This window comes from Fundulus heteroclitus, chromosome 5, assembly GCF_011125445.2.
Source record: "Fundulus heteroclitus isolate FHET01 chromosome 5, MU-UCD_Fhet_4.1, whole genome shotgun sequence".
NCBI classification, from domain to species: Eukaryota; Metazoa; Chordata; class Actinopteri; order Cyprinodontiformes; family Fundulidae; genus Fundulus; species Fundulus heteroclitus.
Window position 1 is genome coordinate 32,010,514 of NC_046365.1, and position 27,737 is coordinate 32,038,250.

Sequence of the window (27,737 nt, forward strand, 5' to 3'; positions counted from 1 at the left end):
GACTGGACAGCAGTGGTTTGTTGCATCTGGGTTGGGATAAGCACAAGATGATGATGGATGAAAAGTGACAAAAATAAAAATACGGTATACGTGAATTGGTTCCTTACCACCCTGCAAAACATGATACCAACTGCAGCATCATGATTTTTTACTCTAGTGGCCAAAAATCTGGAAAAGTATGACATTTTCAAATAGAACTGAGCTACAATCCAGCACCTTTTTCTCCTTAGCCCAGAGAATTGGATCAATGGGCGACTGTGGCTTGATGGCTTGAGTGGTCGTCTTGCAATCTGAAGGTTGTGGATCTGATTCCAGCTTCCTCTTGTTACATGTTTATGTGCCCCTAGGCAAGGCACTTAAGTTGCCTACCGAGCTGTATATCAGTATGAATGTGGCTCTAGTGTACAACACTTTGGATGGTCAGTATGACTGGAAAAGGGCTATAGAAGTTCAGTCCATTAATCAAAAGCTGTCTTAAATGTTCAGCTTTCAGGAGTTGCTGGTTAAATGGAGATTAATGGACCCAAAATCTTACACCAAATGACAATCTTTTCACCTTGCTGTCAAGCATGTCGAATTAATAAAATTTTACTGGTTTGTTGTTTTCCGCTGCAGCACCAAACGAAATGGGAAACAAAAACCTGACGACCTATACAAAGGTTTAATAGAAATTTTAATACAAACATGAACCTTTTTTTTTTTTTTAAGTCTTCAAATACAGCAGTATTCGTGCACATAAGCAGATAACAGCTAAAACAACAGCAGCGATAAAAGTGTAGGGAGGTTTAAAATTAAACATCTTCAGTCAAACTGGTTTACTGTGTTTTTATATGTGCAATAAAAACAAAAACAGGAGCGTCCTCTTTCACCTTGTGGAATGTGCTCGGGTTACGGCATTAAAACACATCCGTTGTCTATAATTACAGCGGTCTGAACAACGTAGAGGCGACTGTCAGTGGGGGAGCGTTGAACTGGAACGCCAACGGATGAGAACAGATTTAAACTTCAGTTCGAATGGAGCGCTCTAGCCGTACAACATGTTGCACGACGCTGACGATGAGTTTCTCAGCAGCAGAGTTTTAGTGTCAGTTCTGGCTCGGCCATGCGCTGTAGCGATGTAAGGAAACGTCTCCGCTCTGATGCCCGATCACCAGCGTGTCCCCTTCCCCCCATCGAGCCAGCTGCCAGTCCTCGTCCTGCGGAGCCTCCGCGGTCGGGGACGCTCCCCCTTCTTCCAGCTCCCAAACGCAGACGCACCCATTCTGACTCAGGCCTGCCACGCGGGAGCGGCTGACGTCTACTTCACACAGCCTGTGGAGCAAAGAAAGAAAAGGGACGCGTTACACAAACGTGCCAAACAGACGTATAAAACGAGGCGCGCCCTCCGCCTTTCTTCACCTCACCTGCCAGTCCAGCCTTTCGGAGGACAAAGCCGAGCGGCCAAGACCGACTTTCCATTCATGGGGTTGACGGCGGCTAAGGAGAGCAAAGCTGGCTTCATCTCCTCCTCTGAAGGCATCTGATGTTTCTCTTTTGCTTCTTTCTCTTCTTGGTCCAGGGAGCTGAGAAACTGATGTTGCAGCAACACAAATAGCACTCCCTGCACGATAACAAACGCCGTAACAAACGACACACGGGGGGAGGTGATCATCCAGGCTCAAAGTGACCGTCATAAGTAAGATAAGATAAGATAGTCTCTATTGATCTCACAATGGAGAAATTCACTCGTCACATCAGCTCATACAAGAAGGTGCAGAGTAGGGAAGGTGCATTCAGTTATATACAATGAATCTTCATATATACAATGGATCAAAAAAGAATACCAAAAAATACACAAAAGAAATAGGAATGGGCATATCATGTCTTATCTATCTATCTATCGAGATATATATATATATATATATATATATATATATATATATATATATATATATATATATATATATATATATATATATATATATATATATACGCCTACATACATACGTACCTACACGTATATATGTGCATATACATTCGCATATACATTTGTACATACATACATGTGTACTGACATATAGTAGTTGGTGGCTACTTACGCGCTCGGAGTAACCTCTGAGACAGGCTGTGTTTGATAAACCGGGTTCAAGCAGCACTCTGGTCAGCAGGTGGCCCGTCTTCAAATTCCTTAAACAAGAAGATGGCAAAAAAAATAATTACCGTTTTTAGCTAAAGCCTGTTGTTTCTTTAAAAATAACTCAAAATCTGGCCCTAACCCTTTTTTGTTGTGGTTCAGTTTTGTTATTCTGCAGGAAGGTGAACCTCCGCCCCCCTCTGGAGACTTTTCAGCCTCTGACAGGTCTTTATTCAGGATTGCTCTGTCATTATCTCCATAAACTGACCAGCTTCTTTCTCTCCGCTGAATAAAAGCTTCCCCACACCATGATGGCGTTTCACTGTAGGAACGGAGCGTTCAGAGTGACGTGCAGCGTTTGTTTTACGAATCATGCAGGTCAGAGAATCAAATTGATGGCTGTCCTGTCGACAGGCTCTTCCACCTGAGTCGATGAGCTCTGCAGCTCCTCCAGTGTTACCACGAGCCTCTTGCCCGTTTTTCTTGTTAATGCTCTCATGGTTCGGCCTGTCAGTTTAGATGGATGTAGAAATACCAACCTTTTCCAGAAAGTTATTATTTCTTCTTTTTTTGACAGTATACATAAAATTTACAAAATGTGAAAAAGTTTAAGGGGTTTTATTATTTTTTGCAACCTAAAATTGATGAAGGGATTCCAAACAAAAACATTAAACAACAATTGATATTTTGAAATGTTTGGCATTAAAACTGACAATTCCTCCCCTTGCCACTAGAGGGAAGTAAAAGCAAACAAGAGAAACTATGATGGTTGTTTTTTTTTTTTTTTTTTTTTAAATGGTCACACAGCTCTGGGCAATGATTCGATCCAAGCTTCATCCCAGCATCACTTACCAGATAAAAAGACGCGCTCCTTCATCTGTACCAATGAGAGCGTCAGAAAGTCCGTCAACCGGAGCGAGGGAGCTCACACAAACACCAGGAGGCACGCGAGGCTGAGAGCTCAGCGAGCTGAAAGACACATAAGGTTAGACACTAAATAATCGGTGTATCGGCGCCATGAGGCGGGACAGACTGCCTTACCTGCTGCCGTGTGAGAGCGTAAAGACCTGCAGGGCGGAGCCTGTGGCCGAAACGGAGGAGGTAGCCACTCTGGAGTCGTAGAGACCAACCGCAGCCTGGATGATGCCCTCACATATTAGCGTCTGGCTGAGGCTGCAGCAGGACAGCATTCTGCCCAAAGAAACAACACAACCTGAAGCTGTCGTCGACTACAGGCCTGTTTATACCATCTTTATGCGGCGAGGTCAAACGAGAGGCTGAGCATTCCTGTCTTTTTAGAAAGGCCTTTGTTTGGCAGTAGTATAAAGCTTGTTAGTCCACATTACTCCAGACTTTTTGAATTGAGAAAGCGAAACGTCTTCAAGTACGAAAAACAAGTCCTTGTTGCTTTGTTTGTTTTTTAACTTTTTTTTGGAAGTCTCTTTAGAAAAGGTGTTTAAATCTACAATGTACCAAATTTATTTGTGCGTTCACAAAAAAACACGAGAATCCATGTTGTACCGCTCCCGCTTCAGCTATTTTGTGACCGAATCCAAAAGGGTCTGGGCCAATCACGTTGCAGTATTGTGGTTTAAGGCGGGACATGCCAGCAGCGAGAGCAGCTGAGCCCACAGACATAAACATGGCAGCGCAGGAGGACGCATGTGTAGCTGCTGCTATTACATCTGTCTGGTCAGAATCCATGATTTCAGCAGAAAGCACTTTGACCAGTTTACCTTCTTGTGGTTTCTCACGAAAGCTGCTTATGTTTTCATTCGACACTGTGATTGGCTAAAACCAACCTTTGGTAGACGGGCACCAGGTGTCACTTTGACCAATCAGCTCAGTAAGTTCTGCTGAGTGTCCCTCCTTTGCCCAAACAGATTCAATGGGAGCAGGACCAGATTGATAATGTGCAGAACTGAGAGTGCTACACATCATCAGTCTGGCCGGCCAGGTCAGGACCTTTTAGGACCAGAAGGAAACCCAGTATTTTGTATAAATGCAGAGAAAAATTTATTCTTATCAGCTTGTATAGCTAAAAGAAATTGCAATGCAGACAATCTAGCTAGGCCTGTAACAATAAGAAATTTAGCTGGACGGTACAATTTTTCTAAAAATGGTGATAATATTAATTATTTGGAGACCTTTTTCAACTGATAATGGCATAATAACCCTACCGGCTCAGACAAATTAAGCAGGTGGCGTCATTTGGTTTAAATAAAAAAAACTTGTTCGTGTTCGACACTAATTTAATTTTATACGTTGGTTTCCCCCACCGTATAAAATACAGACTCTTACCTAAGCTCTCTTATTTCCAGCTGACCCAGAGACACGAACATCAGGCCATCGGAGTCCGGCACAGGGAACACGTTTATCACAGGCTGCAGAGACAAAGCAAACTCGTGTCTGAATGGAGAAATGTCTCAGATTTTATGAAAAGCTGCATTAGAAACAGGTCCAGCATCTATTGTCTATGCTCGCTTGTCACTGCAGGGTCACAGGGCAGAGGGGTTGCTCATCTCCAGAGGAAGAGGCGGGGTGGACCCGGCACACACAAGGGCAATTTCAAATAAAAAATTTGTGTTTTTGGACCGTGGGAGGAAGCTGGAGTACCCGGAGAGAACCCACAGATGCTCAGGGAGAACATGCAAACTCCATGCAGAAAACCCGAGGCTGGGATTTGAGCCCAGAGCATTTTTGCTGCAACGCCGCAGTGCTACCAATCGTGCAGCTAATACGCAATCTAATAAATTACCCACAAAGCTTTCATCACCGTATTTTTCTGACTGTAAGTCACTATAAGTCACACAAACCAAGACTAAAAACTATAATTTGGTAAGGCAACTTATTCAATTGCACAGCTGCATCCACAACTGGCTGAATAATATGAAACATACCCGGGAAGTTGAATGGGGTAAATTAGCACAACAAGCCACCAACTCCAACCCGGAAAGTTCTGGTCTGAGCATTTCAGTCTAATTACTCTAATATTAGACCGTGAGCGTGGCAGTGCTACATGCTAAGCTAACAGTAAGACACAGATGTTTAAGAGCAACATGAAGCTCGCGTGCATCAGTGAAGGTGTAAACCGTCAACAGAGCTGTAAGCTAGCGCTAGCTGTTGTTAGCCTCAGTGACGGCACAATAACAGGGTTCTGTCTGTTTCCTTTGAGCTGCACCATGCAACGCTTCGCTGCATGAATGCAGACTGAAACAGCGAAAAAACATATGTATGTGTTCAGTTTTTGTTATTTATAAGTTAATGATTTAATTAATTTTCAAGTGGTACTAACCTGACAACAGCCAGCTGCATGTATCGCTCCGCCTAGCTCCACTCACATACATCTGGGAGATGGCTCATTGAAAGTGATTTCCCCAACCAAATTTATGGTCTGGCCAATCAAGACGCAGGGCGGGTGTTTCCTGGATGTGACGTAGTGGAGAAGCCACCGTGAGATTCCAACAACAATGGCGGCTCGCATCGAGGAAGCAAGCGTTAGCATTGATGCTGCTATTTCTTCTGTGTTGTCCAATCTATCTGATATTGTTTCATTAAAAGAACATCAGAGAACGGCTCTGAAGGCTTTTGTTGGTGGAAACCATGTTTTCGCCCTTCTCCCGACCGGATTTGGCAAGTTTTGTTTTCCGGGATCGACTCCGACCCGCGGCGCTTTGCCGCCTGTCTTCCCCCCTCTTCCTGTCAGCTCACTGTCAATAAAATGCATGCCACAAGAGCCGCAAACATAAAAAAAAAAAATTTTTTTCCTGTGTCGGTCTCATCAGCGTCACGGGTTAGCTTCGGTGTGAGTGGTTGAAATAGCACGTCGATAAAGATGACAGACAAGTGGCTTATCCAATCATATGCAAGGAGTTTTGATAAGGCCCAGCCTTCAGTAAAGGCAATTCCTATGGCGATGTCCCAGATGTATGTGAGTGGAGCTAGGCGGAGCGAGACATGCAGCTGGCTGTTGTCAGGTTAAAGTGGTACAGGAGCAGCATATAGTTTCTTCCAGCCTAGAGCTCCCTCTTGTGGCTATAGACGGTAATGTTTACTACTTGGTTCATGTTGTTCAGTGTAATTTACCATTTAAAATTGATATATAAGTCGCACCTGACTATAAGTCGCAGGATCGGCCAAACTATGAAAAAAGGTGCAACTTATATATCAGTTTGAATGGTAAATTACAATGAACAACATAAAAAGCGAAAAATACAGTACATTAGTAAACAATGTTTGAAGCTGCCCACAGCAGGCCCCCGTAAAGTTTATTGATCCGTATTTAGTGAAATCCAAGCAAACTGTTTAACAATTACACAACGAGCTTGTATAACTCTAATCCCAGCAGTTATCTGTGTTGAAATGTATTTATCTAAAAATCAGGCAACAGAAACCAAATCTAGCCTTTTACATTTAGGACATGTTGATTTGTCATCGGTCTGAGCCTGCCTCCGGCTCCTGAGGAAGCTGGTTCTGGTGCTGAGGCTGGTGAGGTGGGGGAAAACAGAGTAAGTCACCTCACTGAAGGTCCAGGTGTGTTTGAGGCTCCAGTCAGATTCTGGAGTCCAGCTCCAGAGGCACACCGCCCACTTTCCTGCAGCTGCAACGCGCAAACCGCCCGGCGGGCCAGGAAGGCAGCACGCGTCGACCAGGGAGCCTCCGGCTGGAGCCTGAAATGCACAAAAACCTCACATCAAGCCCGCTGCTTACACACCAGGGGAACCAGAAACACTGAACACATGTCTGGTTTTACTCAGCATCTAAGAATCAGGCAAAGTGACCGCTGCTTTAAAGGAAGAGGTTTTTACCTCCAGCGTGTGTGTGCATCTCAGTAACCGCTTCTCTGCTGTCACCCCCTCCTCCACAACTGGGCCGGCAGCAGGCCCGACTCCGTCGTCCTGACTGCTTAAAGCCGGACGCTCGGAGAAGTCCTGAATCTGACTGCAGATGGAGGGAGGAAGGCTGGGAGGGATGGAGGCGGCGGACGGGCCGAGACAGAGATCCGGATCCTGAGTGGACGGGCTTTGAGGAGGAGGCATCAAGAGCGAGGGAGCAGGGGGCGAGGTAGTCAGGCGGGCGGCGTTAGGGGTGACCCCCAGGGAGGGCAGGACCGGGCTGGAAGCTGGAGCAGAGGAGGGAAGGTAAGGGGCTGTAAACAGGGACCCCACTGAGTCCAGAGGAGACTTAAACAGGAACTGAGAGGCTTTATTTTCACCCATTCTCTCTGTGGAAAAGTCTGTTTCCGCTGGTTCCTCAAAACGCTCCGGGGAATATTGCTGTTTTAGGTTATTTACCGGCGGCTTTGCTGCAGAGTCATAGCCCACTTTTGAAGCGGAGCAGCTGACAGGGGCCTCGTCTCCTGTTTGACCTTCACAGAAGTCAATGGAGGGTTTCTCTGTGATGCAGCGGTCTTCAAGCTGTGGCTCTGTAGTCATGAGCTCCTCTGAAGAAGTTTGTTTTTCAGATGCAGACTGCTCCGCTCTGGGCTCATCTGAATCACGTCCTCTATCATGTTCTCTGCACACGCGTCTCTCCACAACGCTCTGGCGAACGTGCGGTTCATCAAAGTCCACCGGTTTATCATCACTGCTGAGGGCTGCGCCGCGCTCAGTCACCGTTTCATGCTCTTCCAAGTCCTGCTCCACCAAAGCAGCTTCCGTCGAGTCCTTCGGGTCGTCTGCGTTGGTTTCCGGAGCATTCAGATCACGTAGCTCTTCATCTACACACTTGCTGCTCAGATCACCTGCAGGCCTGGGTTCTGATGTCTGCTCGCTCTCGTTCGGACAGGGTGAGATCGTAGGCGTGAGGCTGAGCGGGAGGGAAAAGGGCGTCGGCGGATCGACGGCGCTGTAGAGGCTGTTCGAGCGCATCCGTGTGCTGTGCGACGGGGTGGAGAAATACTCGTGGCCGGACTCCACGGCAACCTGCCGCAGCTTGTGCAGCTTCAAGGAGGCGAACTGATCATCGGGGAGGTGAAAATCCTGCTGGATGTCCACGGTCTTCAGGCGGCGCATCAGAGAGGGAAGAGACGGCAGGGATGCTGGAGGCGGGGACGAGGAGGAGGGCAGGAGAAGAGACTCCCAGCCTGATGTGCCTGCTGGACACATATTAAAAGGGGAAAATAGAGTTTATGATATTAAGTAAAAAATGTACTAACAACAGTTTAAAGCTGCATAGCCTAGTTATTTAAAATTTTTTTTATTTATTTATACGCCAGTAGCTCACTCAGGTTGCATGCAAAGCTTTTTATGAAAGATTTTCACGTCCTGCTGTGTATTAGTTGTTATTTTGGTGTTTTATGATTTGTTTTTGCTCAATTTGTTAGCATATATTTATAATAACAAAGGAAGTACATACTGCGCATGCGCAGCAGGGGTTAAAACAAGGAAGCGGCTAACGGCTATTAGCATGTCCAGGCAAAACAATAAAGAAAGGTCCAAGAGCCAGTGGGAAAAAAAATAAAAAATTAAACAAATATATGATATCAAGAGGGAAAAGACTGGAATGTTGCTGGGAAAAAAGTTTGAACGTTGGTGTCACTGAAGCAGACGCTAAACCTGCCGATAGCTCAGATGTGACCCTAGACATGATTGATGTAAGTAAATGTTCTGATATGAGGCTCTTAAAGGTTTTGTAGATCGTTTTATTTAATTAATAACGGTCGGTCTTCGATCACAGCAAGCTGCCGCTTTACTGTGAGGCATTCCAGAGGGTCAGGCTCGGTCCGGCATTAGAATTAATTTATAAATTATTATAGTTCTGCGATACTGTCGCTAGATGGCGCCACATCTGTTTCTATCTGCTCATCGCGCCCAGTGCTGGATTCTGTTTAGCCTAAAAAAGGACCATCAACCACTATCAAGATGGAGGCTTGGTGTATATAGCTTTTTTTTTTAATGATCAAATGGTTTTTGGTGTTTTTTATAAGCATATAACGTGGCTATGTACCTTTAAATACTTTGCTTTGGGTTGGGTTGAAATTTTGCTGACAAAACCAGAAATGCTCCAATCAGAAATGTGTGGCTGATTTACAGAATACTTTTAGTCGACTATTTCTCTTGAAGAACCAAAATATAACAGCAGCCTTGACATTTTTCTAGCCTTTTGTCAACAAAACAAGCAGAAGCTCCGTGAAGCTGCTAAAAGACAGGGTGTTACATTTATAATAAAAACAGAATGATGCTAGTTGGTAGCACGAACAGCACGACTAAAACCGACGTCTCTGGGTTTATTCCCCAGGGAACGTAGACACATGATGTTCAAAAGGAAGCCGTTTCCAAATCCAGCTTGATCCATGGCAGATGTTAAAAGACTTTAAAAGCTCAATATGAAAAAAAATTAACAGCCCAAACAAAAATTAACAGCCCAACTGCACTCCTTTAATCCTTCCTGCTGTTTTCAGGATGTCTTGCTCTCTCTCGCTTTCTCGCAGCCTGAATGAATCCCAGAAACGTCTCAACCTTAGGGGTTTAACAACACATCGATTCCCATTGACATATCGATTAAATGATTAACAATCCAATTACATCGATGCAAAATAAAAATATCGAGTGACTAGAGCTGCGGGGCTCTTTGGAAGACCTGTTACTAATATTTGCATTTAGAAAGCTAAATTTATAGGGTAACTGAGCAAAAACCTTAAATAACACCACCTAATCATGTTTTCCCAATAAGAAGCGATTAGTCTACAGAAGCCACACTAAATATGTAGACTTTAAAGGTTTACCTGTGGTCCTCTGTTGGGGTCTGCTCTGCTGAAAGATGGGATAGAAGTTCTCCTGGTCTCCAGCTGTGGGACGGGCTGGACCTCTTGTGACTGAAGGAGGTCCAGCTGCACCGGGGGGTTGGAGACCTCCTGCGCTTTGTTCACGTCCGTGTTTAAGAGGCGGTGGTCTCTGAGGTCTCCCCCTGCCTCTGCCCCTACCCCTCCTCCTCCCCCTGGGTGGACGGACGCTGGAGACTGGAGGTGAAGGGGGAGCTCCTGGGTCGGCGGAGAAAAGCTCCCTGGAGTCCTGAGTGTGCGCGGGAGACGGCTGCAGAGGCTCCACGGACGTGGACGGAGAGGACGAATCCGTCTGAGTGTGTCGGTCCTGCTGCCGGCTGTCCCCGCGGCCCCCCCTGCCGCGGCCTCCCCGCCGCTGCCGCCCCGCGCTCAGCTGAGACAGGATGACGGCCCGCACGTCCGGCTGGCTCTGGGAAAGCGTCATCCGCCTGGTGGTTCGGACGTAGTACTCCGCGGGGAAAAGTAGTCCTTCCACCAACGTGCAGGAGTCTAGGACGCTCGCAGCCTTCTCATCTGCCGCGGTCTGACCCTTTTCTGCTTCTGCCTCCACCAAAGGCCGCTGTTTGGCAGCTCTGGCTGTTGGCTCAGCGTTTTCATGGCTGCCATCTTCCCGTGCCACCGTTTCGCTCTCCTCCCTCTGCCCATCCTCTCCTCTCTCAATATTCACCGAGTGTTTTTCTCCAACATGTAGCCCTTCTTCCTCTGGGGTTAAAGCAGCTCTGCCACATTTCCCATCAACTTCCAGATCTTTTTCTCTTCCTTCCTGGGCTCTGTGCTCCTCCTTTCCCATTTCACCCCCAGCTTCCCTGTGTTCTTGTGCGCTCCCGTGTGTGAGCAGCAGAGAGGGGGACTCAGAAAACAGCTCTTCGCTCTCATTGACAACATTTTCTTCCTCGGTCGTCTGTTCCTCGTCTGCAGCTCTCGTGTTTTCAGTCCTTTCGTCCCGTTGCTCGCCGCTGCCTGAGCTTTGTAGAGCGTCGGCGTTCCTCTTTTCCCAGCGCAGGCGGCTGCGTCTTGACCGCAGGCGCAGGGCCGGGCTGGGCCTGTGGCTTCTGGCGGCGGCGTCGCTGGGGTCCGGGGTTTGGGGGCAAGCGGGATCTCCGGGCAGCGAGAATCGTATTACCGGATGCCTCGTGGATGCGTCGCGATCCGCTGCGCCTGCTAAAACATCAGACTGCTACTGACGGGTTCATTTCTGTGCCGGGTTAGCTGTAACCCGACGAGCCAGATGAATGTCGCTCCGCCTAGCTTCACTCACATCCATCTGGGACCTCTCCCATAGAGAGTGATTTCTACAACCAATTTTATTGTCCAGCCAATCAGGACGCAAGGCTGGAGTTTCATAGATGTGACGTAGTGGAGAAGCGACCGTGAGACTGATTTGATTCAGACAACAATGGCGGCTCGCATCGAGGAAGCAAGCGTTAACATTGATGCTGCTATTTCTTCTGTGTTGTCCAATCTACCTAATATTGTGTAATATATTCTCATCAGCGTCACGGGTTAGCTTCGGTGTGAGTGGTTGAAATAGCACGTCGATAAAGATGACAGACAAGTGGCTTATCCAATCATATGCAAGGATTTTTGATAAGGCCCAGCCTTCTGAAACACCATTCCTATGGATCTGTCCCAGATGGATGAGTGGAGCTAGGCGGAGCGAAATTCATTTGGCTACGGTCAGGTTAGGTTAGCTGTAATCCTGCGTAGCATTAAGGCAGACTTACCCTGACTTGGTGGGGATCCTGTGACGCTTGCGTTGTTTGCGTTAAACACGAGAGGGGAAGGGTTGATGCTAGAGCTGGATGGAGCCTCTGGATCTCTATGGTCTTGGTGTTTGTGCAGAGAAATCCTACTTTTCACATGCCTCCTCACCGCGTCCAGGCGCTCAGCACGCTGTGCGGGAATAAACAAGCACGTTAGACCAAACCTTTCCACCATTTTCCTTGATAAAGCCGCAACGTGGCTCACAGCTAACATTTTTGTCACACTTGCAATGGGGTGCACAGAGGTTGTCCACCAAATCCAGTTTTTTTCCCCCACTTCTCTCGGCCTGGAATTAGAGTTTGTTTTCCTTGAAATGTAAGAGAAACGTTCTCAACGTACCTCTTATTCAAAGGGCCTCATTTGATTTGATCATTTTTTTTAACAGAAATGTAAGTTAACAGACTCGGAATAATCGCATTTACAGGCCTGACCACTTAAAAGTTGATCAAATGTTACAAATAGGCCAAACCTTATTCGTTTTACTCCCAAACTATGTTTTATCCTTGCTAATAAGAATTACTTGAATTAATTTACATACAGATGATTTTCTGATTTTCAATTTGATAAACTTTCCAATAACAGTTGTCTCTTTAAAAATCGCCAAATAAGACAATAAACCAGAACTGGTTCACAAAATATTGCAAAAATTCAAGTGTCCCATTTATATTCAGCTCCTTTGGCTTCATACCCTTAAATAAAGTGCAGTGAAACTAACAGCTTCATGATGTCATTACTAAAAAGTGCTTGCAAAAGGCTGCAAAAACAACTTGAGACTGGGTGGAGGTTCACTTTACAGCCAGAGAGAGGTATTATGGGTAAGAATGGCCCCCTCAGGGTCCAAATCTAAATTAAATTTGGATTCTAATTCGTTGGCAATACTTGAAGAATCGCCCTCCGAGATACTCGTCATCCAATCTGATGGAGCAGGGTGTCAAACTCATCTCTACATTGGGCCACTTTGGCATCATGAACTCATTAAAAGGGCCGGTTGCACCTGTATTTATTTAAAAAAAAGCAGAGTAACATAAAAGTAGCACCCTTAGGCCCGGTTTATACAGTTTATCTGCAAAAAAAAATTGATATTAGGGTGAGTTACACTTTAAACTCATCATTGTGCATCGCTTTTTCTCTTTTTGGACATTTCCAGATGTTTTGATGTGTTGTGGGAAAACTAACATCTAGTGGCAGGATGCTGTTATTACGCAGTTAAAAAAAAAAAAAAAAAAAAAAATCAACATTCGCTATAGGAGGCACAGTTATAGCCACTTTATACAATTTAAAACAATATATTCCTCTACTTTATGACATGATATGCCTTTTTTGGCTCTTGAGGGCAGTATTCGGCCCGCGGGCCTTGAGTTTGACACGTGTGTGATAGAGCACATGCCGTTTTTGTAAATGAGAATTTGCTTTAGTTTGTAGATGTACAACAATTGCAGCTGTAACTCCTGCAAAAAGCAACTAGTCCAAAATAATGACTGAACACAAGCACGCCACACTTTTCAGAATTTCATTCGTAAAGTAAGAAAGAAAAAAGGAAAACACCGAACCATTTTTTCTTCCAATTGTCACTTATGCTCTACTTTGTCTTTGTCAGTCATATAGTAAACACAAAAAGCGAATACTGTATTATTGGAAAGTCGCTCATATTTACACCTGGCTTCTGCTACCTTGCTCCTGAAGTGTGGCGGAGGAACGAGTCTCACCTTCAGTCTCTGGGCTGTCTTGAGATACTCCCTCTGTAGCTGCGCCAGTGTCCTGCGGAGCTGAGCAGGAAGGATAAGAATGATCAGAGCAGCAGAAAACCACCAAGCCCAACTAAAGTCCCCTTAAATGACTTTAAGCCCAACCGTGTAGCTACAACCAGGTTACCTCCTCCTTGTCATCACAGAGCAGTGTGCTCCTCAGCTGCTCCTCGCTGGGCAGAAAATCACCGACACCGGCCTCCATCCCGCTCAGTCAACACGACCTGACGCACAGCCTACATGTTACTAAACGACGCCGACATGTCACGTTTTAGCTTAGGTTTTAAACATATTCCGATTACATTTATCTACCGCGTTAGCGTCATAAAAACAAGCTAACCTGGGCAACGTGTTGCTGTCTTTACGGACTTTAACAGCAACAGCTGAATACACGGACAGAAAAAAGCAAACAGAGACAAACTTGCCTTTCATGTCGTGTCAAAGTTGAGAGTTTACATTAACGTCACCTCCATTTGTTTGTTGATAAAAGTTAACTTGGCCGTACGACTGGTCGGGTATTGATTTAGTTCTAATTCCCCGCGACTCAAACAGGAATGAGCAATGGAGTCCAGATGACTCGATCGGCGTCATCAGCGTAAGACGCGTTTGGCTGTCTATGGTTGGCTAGTTTGCCTGAAACGATGCGTGAGTGGCGTGAACGCGTCCGCAATATTGTTAGAGGCAAATTCGACTTAAAAAATCAATAAAAGGTTTTCGGTTTAAATAAGCGTTAAGATTATCATTACACTAAGGGTGATAATTTTTTTTACAGTGGTATATCTTCATTTAGTAAACATTAGTATATGGCATGAGACAAAAAATTTGCTAATTTGAAAAAGGCAGAACCACCAACAAAAAAGGGTAATGCTGAAATAAAGAATTAACAACGTGAAATCATCTAGACTCCGTTTTGGTTTCTGCACTTATAGTGTACCTAATGTACTTACTTTTATAATGCAAAGCATTTTGGATGCATTAAATCAAAAACGCCACTCACAACATGGAGCCCACAATGCCATAGCAGGTGTCATTGTTATGGTTACATCCATCTGTCCAGCACCATCCTTTGGTCCTTCCGCACCATCCTTTTTCTTGTTCTTATTGATTTATTATTGACCTGTTCATTTTACACGGTGCAATGATTACACCGCATTTCAAAGATGTTTCAATACAAGAACCAGGTAAAGTTTCAGTTTATTAGGGAATTTCTCTGGAACCACAAAGGGTCAAAATGATACATGCTCAAGCATTCACATGTGTAACAATGTTAAAAACTAACACACAACATAGCTTTTGACACTTTTGGTCATGATAGCTTCTAATATTGCTATCTACAAGATTTTTGTAAGAAAAGAAAAAAACTATTGTTTTAAATTTTAGGTAATTTTAAAAGTATGTTTCTCAAAATCTAAACTGCTACAGCCATGAACATGGTGGGCCTGCCCAACTGCACAAATTAAAACCTGGCAAAATAATTGGTCAAAAAGAGGACTGCGGACTGGCCAAAATCCAAATCTAAATGAACAGGGGTTCACAAAACATGTTCCAGAAAACGTGTTAAAAGGTCACAGCACTCCTGGTGGCGTAACCTGCCTGTTACCAAACCTATGGGAGAATTGGAAAAAAATGAAAAAACAATGCAAAGTCACATAGGCTTATACTGCATTCCCATTCATTCCTTGTTTAGTTATGTAAAACTATGCTGAATCTTTGTCTAATATCCCAGCATGATTTTCTTTTATTGTTTTGATAATAATCCCTTCTGACACATTTTTGTTTTAATTTCAATGTGCCATAATCTAAACTACTTTCTTGAATCTTGTTTCATTTCTAAAATGCTGTTGCTTTTTCTTAACATTTGTTTTCTTTTGTCCAGTACTGCAGCATTTAGCACCCACAGTCCAAATTTACAGTCCATTCCAACCTCCATTACTCACATGCATAATATCAGTTGCTCTACGTTTTAAGAGGAATTTTGCAAAGCCCAACAAATTTGGCACTGAATATGATCTTGTAGGATCTAACCACAGTGCTGCCTCAACACAAACCCAAAGAGAGTATTGTGAAACAATAAATACAGCATGTTCTGCACATTCTACATCAGTTAGCATGACATTGGACTGTAAAATGTTTGAAATTTTTGTGGTTGTATGAAAACAAAGAAGAAGTGCTTTGCCAAAACACGCTGGTTTTTAGTTTGGTGAAATTGTCCTTCTCCTCAGACATCCACAGGTGAGATACTTCATGGCAGTCATACTGACGTGCATCAGAGGGCCCATGTTAAAGAGCATGTGGTAGAATGCGTGAACGGACAGCCCTCCAGTTTCGTCGGCGTATTTCAGTGCAACAATCGGCGTGTACAGTGGATTGGTCAGGTTACGGAAACGGGGTCGGCTCGCTTCGATCACTTTCTTGGTGCACTGCAAACAAAGGAAATGTATTTTCACACACACCACACGGATAAAAACAGAAGTGAATTCGCACTGACAAAGAGCAACGCTCTTACTCTTGCAATGTCGTCCGGCGTTTGTCCAAGTGCCTCAAAGATGTCCACAGAGGAGGGAAGGTAGACGTTCTTGAAGTAATGCACAGTATCAGGGTCCGCTCCAGGATACTCCTTCTGCTTCACGTCCTGAATCATCTTGGCTTCGAATTCTGTGTGCACCGGTCCTGGCTCAATCAGCGACAGGCTGTGAGCAGAGACATTCAGAGAAAGAAACGCCTCCAATTATGACAACAATGCAGCTATTATTTTATACAGTACATTTGTATGATTAATTAATAACAAATAAAATCCCCAAATCTGTGTGTTATTAGAATTGATCATAGACCTGTACAGAGGTGGGTAGAGTAGCCAAAGAATTTACCCAAGTAAGAGTAGGACTACTTCAACATATTTTTGTGAAGTGAAAGTAAAAAGTAGCCAAAAGTAAAGTAAAAAAACTGTTTGGTAAGAAGGCGACTCTACTCAAGTACTGAGTAACTAATCATAACGACTAATTTAATATTAAAAAATTATGTACGGTAATCGGTCAGGCAAAAATATTAGGTTGTGTACACATTCTGGTATTTTAACCACTAACACACAAAAATACACAATAACAAAATAACAAATTCAGGCAGAAGAAACACTATTCTTGAAAATGTTTTCCAGCATAGAACTTATGAAACCAACACTGTCAGCAGTTAATGTATATACAGTAAGTTAGAATGATGTAAATACTTCCAACGACAATAGCTACTGTTTACTGCATGTTCAGTTGACCTCCAAACAGCTCAATGAGCTCCGCAGATATAACAAAAAAAAAAACAAGAACAAGAAGTCTCACTTTAACAAACCTGCAGGCTTGTCTCTCTGATGCATTTTTGGTTAAAATGTGGCAGTACTTTATTCAATCAAGTTACTCACGGTGGGAAAGTAGCCAGAGATTTTACCCAAATAAGACTAGCGATACTCGACTCAAGTAATAGTGAAAAGTACCTTGCAGTAAAACTACTCCTAAAACTGCATTTTGTTCAAAAAGTTACTCATGTAAACATAGCTGGTTACTACCAACCTCTGGACCTGTGGAACCAATCCTGTCTTAAAATGTTTTCAGCTTAAATTGCCCAATTATTTGAACAGAGTTGTGTTGCCTCTGCCATACCACTCACTATTATTCTATCAATTTTTCAAAGCACTGACAGTAGAGTACTGGACGGTAAAAATGATTAGTCTGTGTGTGTCTTAGAGCCACCCTGAGCAGATGCCACAGGCTGATGGATATATCTAAACAGGTGGGATTTTTTTAACTGCTTTGTGCAAAAGCTACTCTGGTATTTACTTTTTATCTTCTATTCTTGCTGTTACTTCACAACAAATTTTTAGATTAGACTAGTTTGTTCTTGGCCTGCGACAGACTGGCGACCTGTCCAGGGTGTACCCCGCCTCTCGCCCAGTGAACGCTGGAGATAGGCACCAGCACCCCTGGTGACCCTATGAGGGATAAGCATATCAGAAAATGGACGGATGGATGGATAGTTTGTTCTTGTTTCCTTTTTTTTCATTGGTAATAATTGTGTGTAACTGTCCGTGTCTCGCCGCTGTCACAGAGACTACCTAGACAATGAAAGATTGCCGTGATTAAAGTGTTTCAAGGACAAGACATGAGTGTAAAATGCAAAGTTAGATGAAGTTGCTTTCAAAAATGAGATGGGTTGACAGAATGAGAGTAAGTGTATATGTCCAAAATGGCCAGTATATCTGGAATGGGATTTGTCTGCAGGAGAATTCAAGTCACAGCTTATTAAACGATAAGTGCCATACTCACATGACGTTAAACTTCAAAAGCTGCACAGCCAAACTCTCGCAAAAGCCCTCCATGGCAAACTTGGAAGCGGCGTAGACGTCGTTGAACACAACCCCTGAAGAAAAACAGATTCGATTTCAGTCTGTGTGGAGACTTAGTGGTTAATATTAGCCTCTTAATCCATCAATGTTTCCCGTGGTGCATTGTCCAACCACCCATCCATCAAAATAAAGCTGTTTTTTCCTCTGTAAGGCAAGACAAGGCAAGGCAAGGCAAGGCAAGGGAAATTTATTTATATAGCACAATTCAGTACAAAGACAATGCAAAGTGCTTTACATGATTAAAATATAGCAAAATAAAACAGAATAAAAGCAAGTAGGAATAAAATGTAGATAGAAAAAAAGAACAAAAAAGTGGTGATTCAGTTAACTAGAACAGTTGAAGGCAATCCTAAACAAATGTGTTTTTAATATTGATTTAAAGGAACTCAGGCTTTCCGCACCGTTACAATTTTCTGGAAGTTTGTTCCAGATAAGTGGAACGTAGGAACTAAATGCTGCTTCTCCTTGTTTAGTTCTGGTTCTAGGTATGCAGAGTAGGCTGGAGCCAGAAGACCTTAGTGGTCTGGAGGGTTGATACACCGATAACAAGTCTGTGATGTATTTAGGAGCTAAGCCATTCAGGGATTTATAGACTAACAGAAGTATTTTAGTATGTAGTGTTTAGCATCGCCGCTCACCTTGTAGTCCCATCACACTGCTGACCACAATGATGTGTCCCGCTCTTCTTTTCTTCATGTCCGGCATCACTTCCTTGATCATCCGGATGACGCCGAAGAAATTAGTCTCAAAGACTTTCTTCATTTCTTCGATAGGAATGCTTTCTAATGGACCCACCAGACCGATGCCTGCGTTGTTGACTGGTTAAGACGATAGAAACCAGAAGGTAAAGAGAGAGTCATGTCTAATTAGCATTTTAGACATCTTTAACATTCAACATTGATGTTGAACATTCTTCTGTATTCTGTTCTTGCAAGCTGTTTTTCTCCTGTAGTGTTACATTCCGATCACTGCTGCACTTTATATTGTAAATATAAATTTATATTCCACCTGCAATCCCTTTACACTGTTGTATGCTGTATGCAGCAAAATTTCGTTCTGTGTGCACTCTGTACATAAAAAATGACAATAAAGTTGTCTAAGTCTAACAATGTTGTCTATTTGACTTACTAAGGACGTCCACGTGTCGATCTTTGATGCTGTCAATGCACTGTTTGACAGACTCATCATTGCAGACATCCAGCACAGCCAGAGAGAGAGTTTTTCCGTATGCGTCCCCAGCAGCTTCCACCAGCTTATCTTTACGTTTCAGGTCCCGCATCGTGGCTATTACTGGAGACAGAAATAATAATAATAAAAAAAGATTATTCAGATTCTTATAGAGGCACAGTTTGTCTGCAAGGCTTGCAAGAACAAACTGCTGAGGAATAAATCCCCACAAACCTTTTAACGTATGCTTTTTGGAGGAGGAGAAGCTTTGATAAATGTAATTGAGTAAATAAAATGTTTTTTAAATCCCCATGTAATCCTAATCCTTTTAATTTCCTTTATCTTTGTTAAATCCTTCCTTTTCTTTGTCCTTCCAAATCTGTGTTTGGGACAGGATTTATCAGCACCACACCTTCAGGGTGCTGCTGGAAGTAAATAATGATTAGGCAGCTTGCCCAGGTACAGTAGCCGAGGTTAGACATGCGGTGTCAAACTAGGTTCATGCATACAGGCATGTTTTTTCATTCAAAGGGTTTATTGAACAGAAAACTCATAAAAAATATTACACTCTGGTGCAGTATTTACATATATGCGGACCCAAATTAACTGTTTGGTTTGTTCAGAATCTCGTAACTGGGGATTTTAAAGAAATATATGAATAATAAATCAGAGTTTCTCCACTTAGGGATTCTGTTTTTTTATTAAGTCAATTTTTTTCAAGAAAAAAAGAAATTTTTTCCACATCCTAGATGGATGTGTAACAGAATTATTATAAGCGCTGCAAAAAATGTGCCACCTCTATATATTACAGTAATAAAACATCAAGTCCAGAGCAGAAACCACACAAAGATTGAGATGCTGCGATAAAACAGCGTTTAAGGAGCTCCATTCCCTTTATGTAATAAAGAAGTAGGCAGGCAATTAAATCTGTCTCACTATACGGAGAAAACATTCATTATTTCTCTCAGTTCAACTAATAACAGTATAAAATACATTTAGAAAGATAAAACCTATATGGCTGAACACCTGTTGAAAAACTTGATCTTTAGTGCTTGTCATTTTCACAATAATTAAAAGCAGAGATTCATTTTAGCAGGTTCTGTGCAGAGCGGGTCTTGTTGTGCATTGTAATTTCAAAGGGGAAGTCAGAGTTCCCTTTCAAAAATCAGAAGCTGCAGAACAGCCCAGTATGGATACTATGAAAATTAAATGAGCTCTTCTGAAATTCTCATCTCATTAAAGCAGGAGACAAACCTATCTACTAATATATTTGACCTTTAGTATTTTAAGCATTGTACTGGAAAGTCTCATATTTCCAAGCTGCTGGTTTCAAACATAACAAGACCGTCCCTTGAAATAAGAATTTCAACTGGAAAAGGCTGAGTTTCTGATACGGCTGTCATGTATATATATATATATATATATATATATATATATATATATATATATATATATATATATATATATATATATATATATATATATATATAAATTCTAGACAAACTTTTAGTACTTCTGGAAGTTTTCTTCTCTTTAAACCAGTTTCTCCTGGTCCTCTACAGAAACAATTAGTGAACATGTTCCATCAGTGTTGAACATAATCATAGTCAGTCCCAAAATAGCAGATCCCAGTTTTCCAAACATGCTTTTTGGGTGAGAGGTCGTTCCCAGACCAAAGTTCTGACTGGTTCTCAAATCCTAATTGAGTATTAAATTATAATATACATTTTATTTATAACGTACTTCCTGCTCTTTAAACCCTTTTTAGGAGGCGTTATTAGAGGAGTCAACCTCCACCCATAATGCCTTGCCAACAAGCTCCGATCATTTTGGACCAAGTGTTTGGTTTGATACAGCAAAGAAAAACACGGCGTCTAAAGATAGTAAGTAAAGTAAAAATAAAACTTAAGGAGCTCCCGTTGTGCATAAGCAGCTCCGTTGACGCAGCCACTTTACTTGCTGGTATTAGCTGTTATGCACACATCTCACATCTCCTGCCCGCCCTAAAAACAGCCCAATTCAGCCTGTGATCCAGAATCAAACTCTGTGAGCTGGCCAATAATTAGTCAAAGCTGGGCTTTGCTGTCTCTTTTCAACTATTGTCTGGGGGTATTAGGAGTCTAAAGGCTATTTTAAGAGCAACGGGATGATGGTGGAGTGTTACAGCGAGGTGCAGTGAGCTGGGAGCTTTTCCTTACGCCAGACACTTCCTCAGAGTCAGAGTCAGTCCTCAGGGACAGTAAGACACTTAAAACTGTGAGCTATAGATAAGATGTTCTGCAGCTCAGGCTAAACGATGTAATACCTGATCATCTCTAAATTTGTATTATTTACTTATTTTTAATAAATAAAGTGATTTCTAAATTTGCAGGAGAACTTCCTCCTCAGTTCCAGGTCTATAAAGCGTGGAACTCCATAATACTCCAGACATTTTTAACTGAGAAAGCTTCCTGGATGGGAAGCGAAACGTCTTCAGCCTCAAAATAGAAGTCCAGTTTTAAAATTTTTAACCTTTATGAATTAAATTTGCAATAACTTGCAAATATATTTTTTTTAAATAAGTTGCAAACACAGAACTTGGTTAAAGTTTGCTATTTTAGTTTTTTCTGAACATTGTGTTGTCTGTGTATTTTGAACGCCACAGAGCAAAGAACAGCAGAGAAGAGCGGAGGTATGTACAGGATAAATGACGTGCTGTGCGATGCCAAGGGTACTTTTGAAGTGATTGTCTTGTGAAACAGCAGGATTTTAATTCAATCTGTGAATATATCACATCATGAGAGTATCTGATTTTCCTGGCTCTAGTTTATCAGGCACACACACATTTAATATTCACAAGTGGAAATATTTTGTAACAAGTATGCTGCAATAACCTGGTTGAATAAATATGTACAGTAGACCTCTGAATACTTGGTTGAAGCAACGTTTGATGGGATTTTATTGGGATTTTTCTCATTTGAATTCCATGGGAAAACCATATTTTGCTGAGAGGTAACAAAGGCTTAAAATGATGTAACTGTACGAAGGCATTGAGGAAGAAATAAAACCAAGTCCACAGCGTTATGTATAAACCATGGCACTGATATATATTTCTGCTATCAGCAACGCAATTTCAGTGAACTTAAATAATTCATATTGAATTTATTAATATATCAAAGTCCTAATTCTACTGTTGTTGAATCACTGAATCTTTCTGCTGTCGTAAGCAATGATGTTTACTCTAAATGCAGTGGTCTATTTTTAACCAGGAATATATTTTCTAAATATACTAGAGTGGACGCTGCACATGTTTCACTGGTGACTTTATTCTTTCTCTGCTGTTTTTTTTTAGATCTTGGATGTTCTTGTGTAAGCCCGTTAAACCTCTGCTGTTGTTTTATAACTTGTGTAAATTGTGCATCTACCAGTTCCTCTAAATTTAATGTAATTTAAGCCGTAACACTGTTGAAAACATGCCAGACACGCATGTTGACGTCTCACAAAGATGAACTTTTCCAGTTGTCACACATTGTAATAATTTAATACCAAACCATTAAGTCACGGCATGAGATTCTCTTTCATTGACATTTGCATCTGCTGAATTATGAGCTTGCATGAAGCTTGCTTGACCTCTGACCTTCTTGTGATGTTGTCAGATCAGAAGCTTGCTTTTAGTGTTTGTGCAGATTAATTAATTTGGATTTTAATCTTTTTTTTTGGCTGATTAAACAGAAACAGTAAGTCTGCATTAGATAAACAGTTGCTTTACATAATCATGTGCGCTACGTAACACTATATGTGATGCAGAGAAATAAGACGGTAGAGGAGCAAATGTGCTATTAGTCCTATTTCCCTTCTCTTACATTTATTGTGACAATTTGTCCTTCTTTTGGATGCTTTACAACTACGACATATTGAAACGCTACAGTTAACATCTATCGCCTCCATCCAGGAACTCACCGTGATAGCGCTTCTTCTCATCCTTGGCCAGCATCACGGCCATCCTCAGGCCGATCCCGGAGGAGCAGCCGGTGATCAGGACCACTTTCTGTTCAGGACTTACCATGATTGAGCTGCCAATCTGACTCCGACTGCAAACTGGGAGACCAGCGGACGAGCGGTGGAGCAGAACGAGTGCTGATCTGCAGCGAGACCCGCAGTAAGAGGATAACACACAGGAGAGAGCGGGTCACATGGCCAGGGCGATCAGCCACAGCAAGCCTGGGATTATCTAAGGGGATGTCCCTTCATAACAGACAGTAGTAGGGTAAAAAAAGTAAATCAGAATGTCCTGTTAAGACATTTTATTTCACACACCATAACTGCCTCACAGGTACTGGCAAACTAGGCCAGGGTGTTAAAGAAAGAGAAAGGTTTGAAACTTGTGAATGGCAGCATCACAGAGCCGCCAAAACTAGATCTGGCGCCACCTGGTGGGGTAGTATACGCATTGTTTAAAGATGTCTCGTCAGCACTATGAACAAATGCACATTGGCAATTTTCCCATGAATCACATCCTGGAGGAAACCTTTCCTTCTGCCACCACACACATAGCCAAACACATGAATTCACTATAGTCAGAGATAACCTAAGCACGTACAAAATAAATCCTATAGTGATGATTTCAATGGGAAGGTTTCCAAACTCATCTGGCCTTTTTGTGAAAAAGCAACGGTTCCCCTTGCTAAACCCTAGATTATGCGTGAATAAAATTTCTCTGGAAAGCTAAATTAAATACAGTTTCTGCTACCGGGCCCGGTTACTGTACAATCTGTATAACCAACAATCACTTCACAGCAATAAGGCAAAAGAGAAATCTAGTCGAAGGCTTGCTTTTTCTCACAGGGCCGGAGTGGTTTGGATATTTGATTTTATATACAGTTTTATTTTATTTTAGTTTTTTTGTCTGCACCATCAACACCAATTCAAATTCCTTGTAAGTGCAAACCTACTTGCCAATAAACTTGATTCTGATTCTGACTCTGATAGACTTTGCTTTCAATACAGAAAACTTTCATCTGAAAACTGCAGCTTGGATTTACTCACATTATCTTTGCATTTGTGTGATAGACGGATGATAGACTCTTATTTATAGATCAAGTTAAACGTTTTTCTTGTACTCTCTCTCTCTCTCTCTCTCTCTCTCTCTCTCTCTCTCTCACACACACACACACACACACACACACACACACACACACGGCCCTCTTGATCGTAGCTGGCAGTCATAAGTTTTCACGTTCCCTAAAGCAGGAGGAAGAGACCTTGAAAAATGCCAGGAATCTATGTTTCCTGTAGTCTCGGTCTGCACACCCGAATCCGCAGTTCTGTAACCGAAGCGCTGCAGTTCCAGAAGCATGAACTCCCACTACTTATTATTCAACACATAAACAGTATCTGTATTTTTAATCTTGTAGCGTACAAGACACCTGACTAATAAGCCAAGTGTCTCCAGAGGGGAAGGCGTATCTCTCTGCAATCATAACAACACAAAGCAGAATGTATGTAAGATTCAGCTGCAGCTACAATGAAAGTTGCCTTTTCAGTTGCTCTTAACAATAAATAATTGACAAACGTGATAAAATATTATGGAAAAATTGTAAAACAAACCGTTTGTATGCGAAAGAAGTTGCAAATTAATTAAAAGTATAATTCATCCAAAGTACTTTAATGCTCTTCAGTGTTTCTTCTTTGATTTTAATTCCAAACCGCCAAATTTCATCATAATCTTTTAAAGTGGTCTTAGATAATTTCTTTCCAGGTTTCTGATGGACTGTTCCATTTTTTGTTGTTGTTGGACTTTAGCTGCTTCTTCCCTCATTTTCAGGCCACGCCTTGCGGCACAAAGAGAAAGCTGGACATAGGAAGACAGGTGGACCAACAACAAGCAGTGCAATATTTAAGCATACACACGATACAAGCAAGCATTGTTTTTTTACGAAAAAAATATAATTTAATGATGGCCAAAAGAAGATCAGAGATGTTTGCATGCATTTTCCTCTCTGCCTCTTTCTTCTGCAAAGTTATCCTAGAAGTTCTCAGAGTTTCCTAATGGTCTCCTCTGACCTTTTCTACCTCTTGGGCAGAGCAGCACCAAACCCTGAAACAAGGGGTCATCCTTTGTGCCTTTACCTGCACGAGCACATCTGAGGAGCTCTTCTCTGTGTGTTTGAAGAGAGCCAGGGGAGGGCAAAGACAGACAGGCAGTGGAATTTGGAATCTGCAGCAGCATATTTTATTAGTTGGGCAACAACGCTGTCCTGTCCCAGCACGCTGCGCTCGCTCATGGGCTTGTGAGCATCTTCAAAGACAAAAATAGAGCAAAAGAGAGAATGACATCCAGTGTGGAACGAGTTCTCGCCGTTTCAGATTCACTGTGTGGGTTAGGGAAAAAAAAATCTGCTGCCTCGATTCTGAGCATTGCACCCGATAAACTCTGACACAGTTGTGTGTAACTCCAACCCACAGGCTGCATGTTTTTAAATGTGCTATCCAGCGATTTCACTGACAAATTTACACATTCGTTACAGTTTATTTATTTATTTATTTTTACAATTGCTTAACCACAATTTTGAAAGCAGGGCCCAGAGTTTCAAAAAACTAAACACTGTTGACACATTTTTAAAAACCACATTATTTTACAATATGAAACACACATTTCATAAGGCCTAATTCTGTTTGAGCCACTGAAGTGTTTAATTTAAGACAATTTTAACAACTCTACCTCTTAATGATTAGATTACTGTGAGTAAGTGAAAGTGAAAATATACAACATGGTAAATTCACCAAACACAACACAATATCGATCCTGCAGACTATTGTGATTTATTTATCTCCATATAACCAAAAATCATTCAACATAGACAATCACAACAAAACATGTCCCAACACTGTAAGCCCAGAAAATAGACTAATAAAAATACAATGCTACTAGTACAGGTTAAAGTAGGCTACCTCAACTTCAAAGAAGAAGAAAAAAATATTAACATAAATTATAATACTATATACAGTATCTGGCCAGAGAATTTCATCAACATCGAAGGACATATCCTCATTAGCAAGACAACGTGCACAGGAAACTGAGTAAAATGTATTTAAATTGAGTAACCCCCCCCCCCCCCGCCCATTTGACAACTTTGGTCAACCAGACCAGACCAGACAAGCAGAGGTTCGGATAAAGGTTATTTATTAAAGACGTGATGAACAGGCAGAACAAAAATGGACATCAAGCCAAAAACGGGACGATGGCATCCTAAACCAAAAAGAGTCCAGAGCCGACAAAGGGCAATCTAAAACAATCAAAAACACGGGACAGGCTAGCTCCAATGTCCAACGACAGGTCCGGTCAGACAACAGGCAGGCAGTCAGAATCAGGCAGGAGAAAACAGGCAATACAGGTGTCAGGCTGGCTCAGACATCAGGAGGCAAATCGGGTCGGTGTCAACAGGACAATCAACAATTAGAACTCTGGATAAGACTCGCCTAAAGGCTCGTAATGATCTGGCACAGAACAGAGGATAGAAGCAGGTATAAATGGGACACTGAACAGAGAAGAAAACTAATTGCTGGTGACAGATGGAACTAATCAAAGGAAGGGTGATAACTGAACATAAACTGAACTGATTAGCTGGTGACTGGTTGCTGAAAGGTGAACTGATCTGACTGGAAGTGAACGGTGACAGGGGAGTGACAAGCAAACTCACTGGGTGGAGACAGTGAGGTGACAGATTGCTGGCTGGTGAAAACAGGTTAAATAAAACACAGTTTAAGAATAAATCAAGACAAAACCAAACTATGACAGAAACGTAAATCGTGACAGTTTCATGTCTTCCTCGACCTCGACCTCCTGCTCGTCCTCCACGGCTTCTTCCTCTTACTCTTCTTCCTCTGACTTCTTCCCTTTAGGTTGAAAGCAGATAAAATAACTAAATGAAATTAAAGCAGGTGAACTCACCTGCTGCATTTTTGTTGCACTCCAACCTGGGTGGTACGTCTACAATAAAGCAATAACATGTTTGCACACCTGATGTGTGTGTTTGATCAACTGGCTCAAGGGTGCGGAGATTTGTCAGTCAGTGCTTAGGAATTGTAAAGAAGAAACAATATCATGTACTTCACTGTCTAACGTAGACAAAGTGTTTATAGTTGTGAAAATCTGGTCCAATGTTTGGCTCCTTGAGTGTAAGATGTTGCTAATTATGTTATTCTTTTGTTTTTAGTGTTTATGCAATCGTAAAAAAAACCTGTAAAATCACAACCGGGTAATGAAGTATGGATGTCCACTGCAGGACTATGCAAAATACTACGTTTTCTAAAAAGTGCAGTGATGAATAACAGAGATAAATCTCCCCTATGTTTATTCAGGTTTATGACATCACAGGGGGCATAAGGATCAGCCTCACCAGGTGGCTAGGTAAACTTTAAACAGGAGCATTCGAGTTGTTTTTGTGCTGCACGGCATTCAGCCTTACATGGTTGAGACAGAGTTCTACTACGAAGGCAAGATGGATGCGATGTGGACGGCAAACATAGATGATGACTATTAACAATTAGTTAATCAACAACTGACAACAGTTTAGTCATTTCACAAATGACAATAAATTATTTTTTAAAAATCTGTTTCCATTCCTGTTAAAACCTTGGAATCCCCGGCCTCAGCATATTCACAGCTAGTAAAATAAATAAATAAATAAATTATCAACTTGCAGTTTTTTATGATTGCATAAACACTAAAAACAAATGAATAATATAATCATCAACACCTTACACTCAAGGAGCAAAACGCTGGGACAGATTCTC

The 27,737-nt window shown here is 42.2% G+C and overlaps 2 protein-coding genes across 7 annotated transcripts; both read right to left on the reverse strand.

Moving 5' to 3' along the window:
* Positions 1–656: 656 nt before the first annotated feature.
* palb2 (partner and localizer of BRCA2) lies at positions 657–13,976 on the reverse strand. Of its 6 annotated transcripts, none has more exons than XM_021307924.2 (13): positions 13,831–13,976; positions 13,533–13,629; positions 13,367–13,426; positions 11,621–11,789; positions 9,840–11,054; positions 6,922–8,210; positions 6,631–6,783; positions 4,415–4,497; positions 3,155–3,304; positions 2,966–3,082; positions 2,079–2,166; positions 1,404–1,600; positions 657–1,311 (listed from the first exon to the last, which is right to left on the reverse strand). In XM_021307924.2, exons 2-13 carry the CDS (start codon positions 13,608–13,610, stop codon positions 1,086–1,088), a joined length of 3,825 nt encoding a protein of 1,274 aa, XP_021163599.2. In that variant the 5' UTR covers positions 13,611–13,629; positions 13,831–13,976; the 3' UTR covers positions 657–1,085. The 6 variants fall into 6 exon arrangements, with proteins under 6 accessions (XP_021163599.2, XP_021163595.2, XP_021163597.2 ...); XM_021307920.2 differs by having other exon boundaries at positions 9,840–11,057; XM_021307922.2 differs by having other exon boundaries at positions 9,840–11,057; positions 13,533–13,641.
* A 606-nt stretch (positions 13,977–14,582) lies between these two features.
* Positions 14,583–23,097, reverse strand: LOC105939179 (retinol dehydrogenase 8). The gene is made up of 6 exons (XM_012881251.3): positions 22,902–23,097; positions 18,924–19,085; positions 18,434–18,613; positions 17,716–17,809; positions 15,912–16,095; positions 14,583–15,825 (listed from the first exon to the last, which is right to left on the reverse strand). The coding sequence occupies exons 1-6, from the start codon at positions 23,005–23,007 to the stop codon at positions 15,598–15,600; spliced, it is 954 nt and encodes a 317-aa protein (XP_012736705.2). The 5' UTR covers positions 23,008–23,097; the 3' UTR covers positions 14,583–15,597.
* Between the last annotated feature and the right edge of the window lie 4,640 nt (positions 23,098–27,737).

Excerpts from the sequence above, each read along its gene's own strand:
- palb2 (XM_021307920.2), bottom strand. The coding sequence starts at position 13,610 with ATGGAGGCCGGTGTCGGTGATTTTCTGCCCAGCGAGGAGCAGCTGAGG. Across the intron at positions 13,427-13,532 it reads TCTGTGATGACAAGGAGGAG|CTCCGCAGGACACTGGCGCA; the intron begins GTAACCTGGTTG and ends CTTCCTGCTCAG. Across the intron at positions 11,790-13,366 it reads AGACAGCCCAGAGACTGAAG|CGTGCTGAGCGCCTGGACGC; the intron begins GTGAGACTCGTT and ends ATTCCCGCACAG.
- LOC105939179 (XM_012881251.3), bottom strand. The coding sequence starts at position 23,007 with ATGGTAAGTCCTGAACAGAAAGTGGTCCTGATCACCGGCTGCTCCTCC. Across the intron at positions 17,810-18,433 it reads CAGTGTGATGGGACTACAAG|GGGTTGTGTTCAACGACGTC; the intron begins GTGAGCGGCGAT and ends GTTTTTCTTCAG. Across the intron at positions 15,826-15,911 it reads CGCCGGACGACATTGCAAGA|TGCACCAAGAAAGTGATCGA; the intron begins GTAAGAGCGTTG and ends CTTTGTTTGCAG.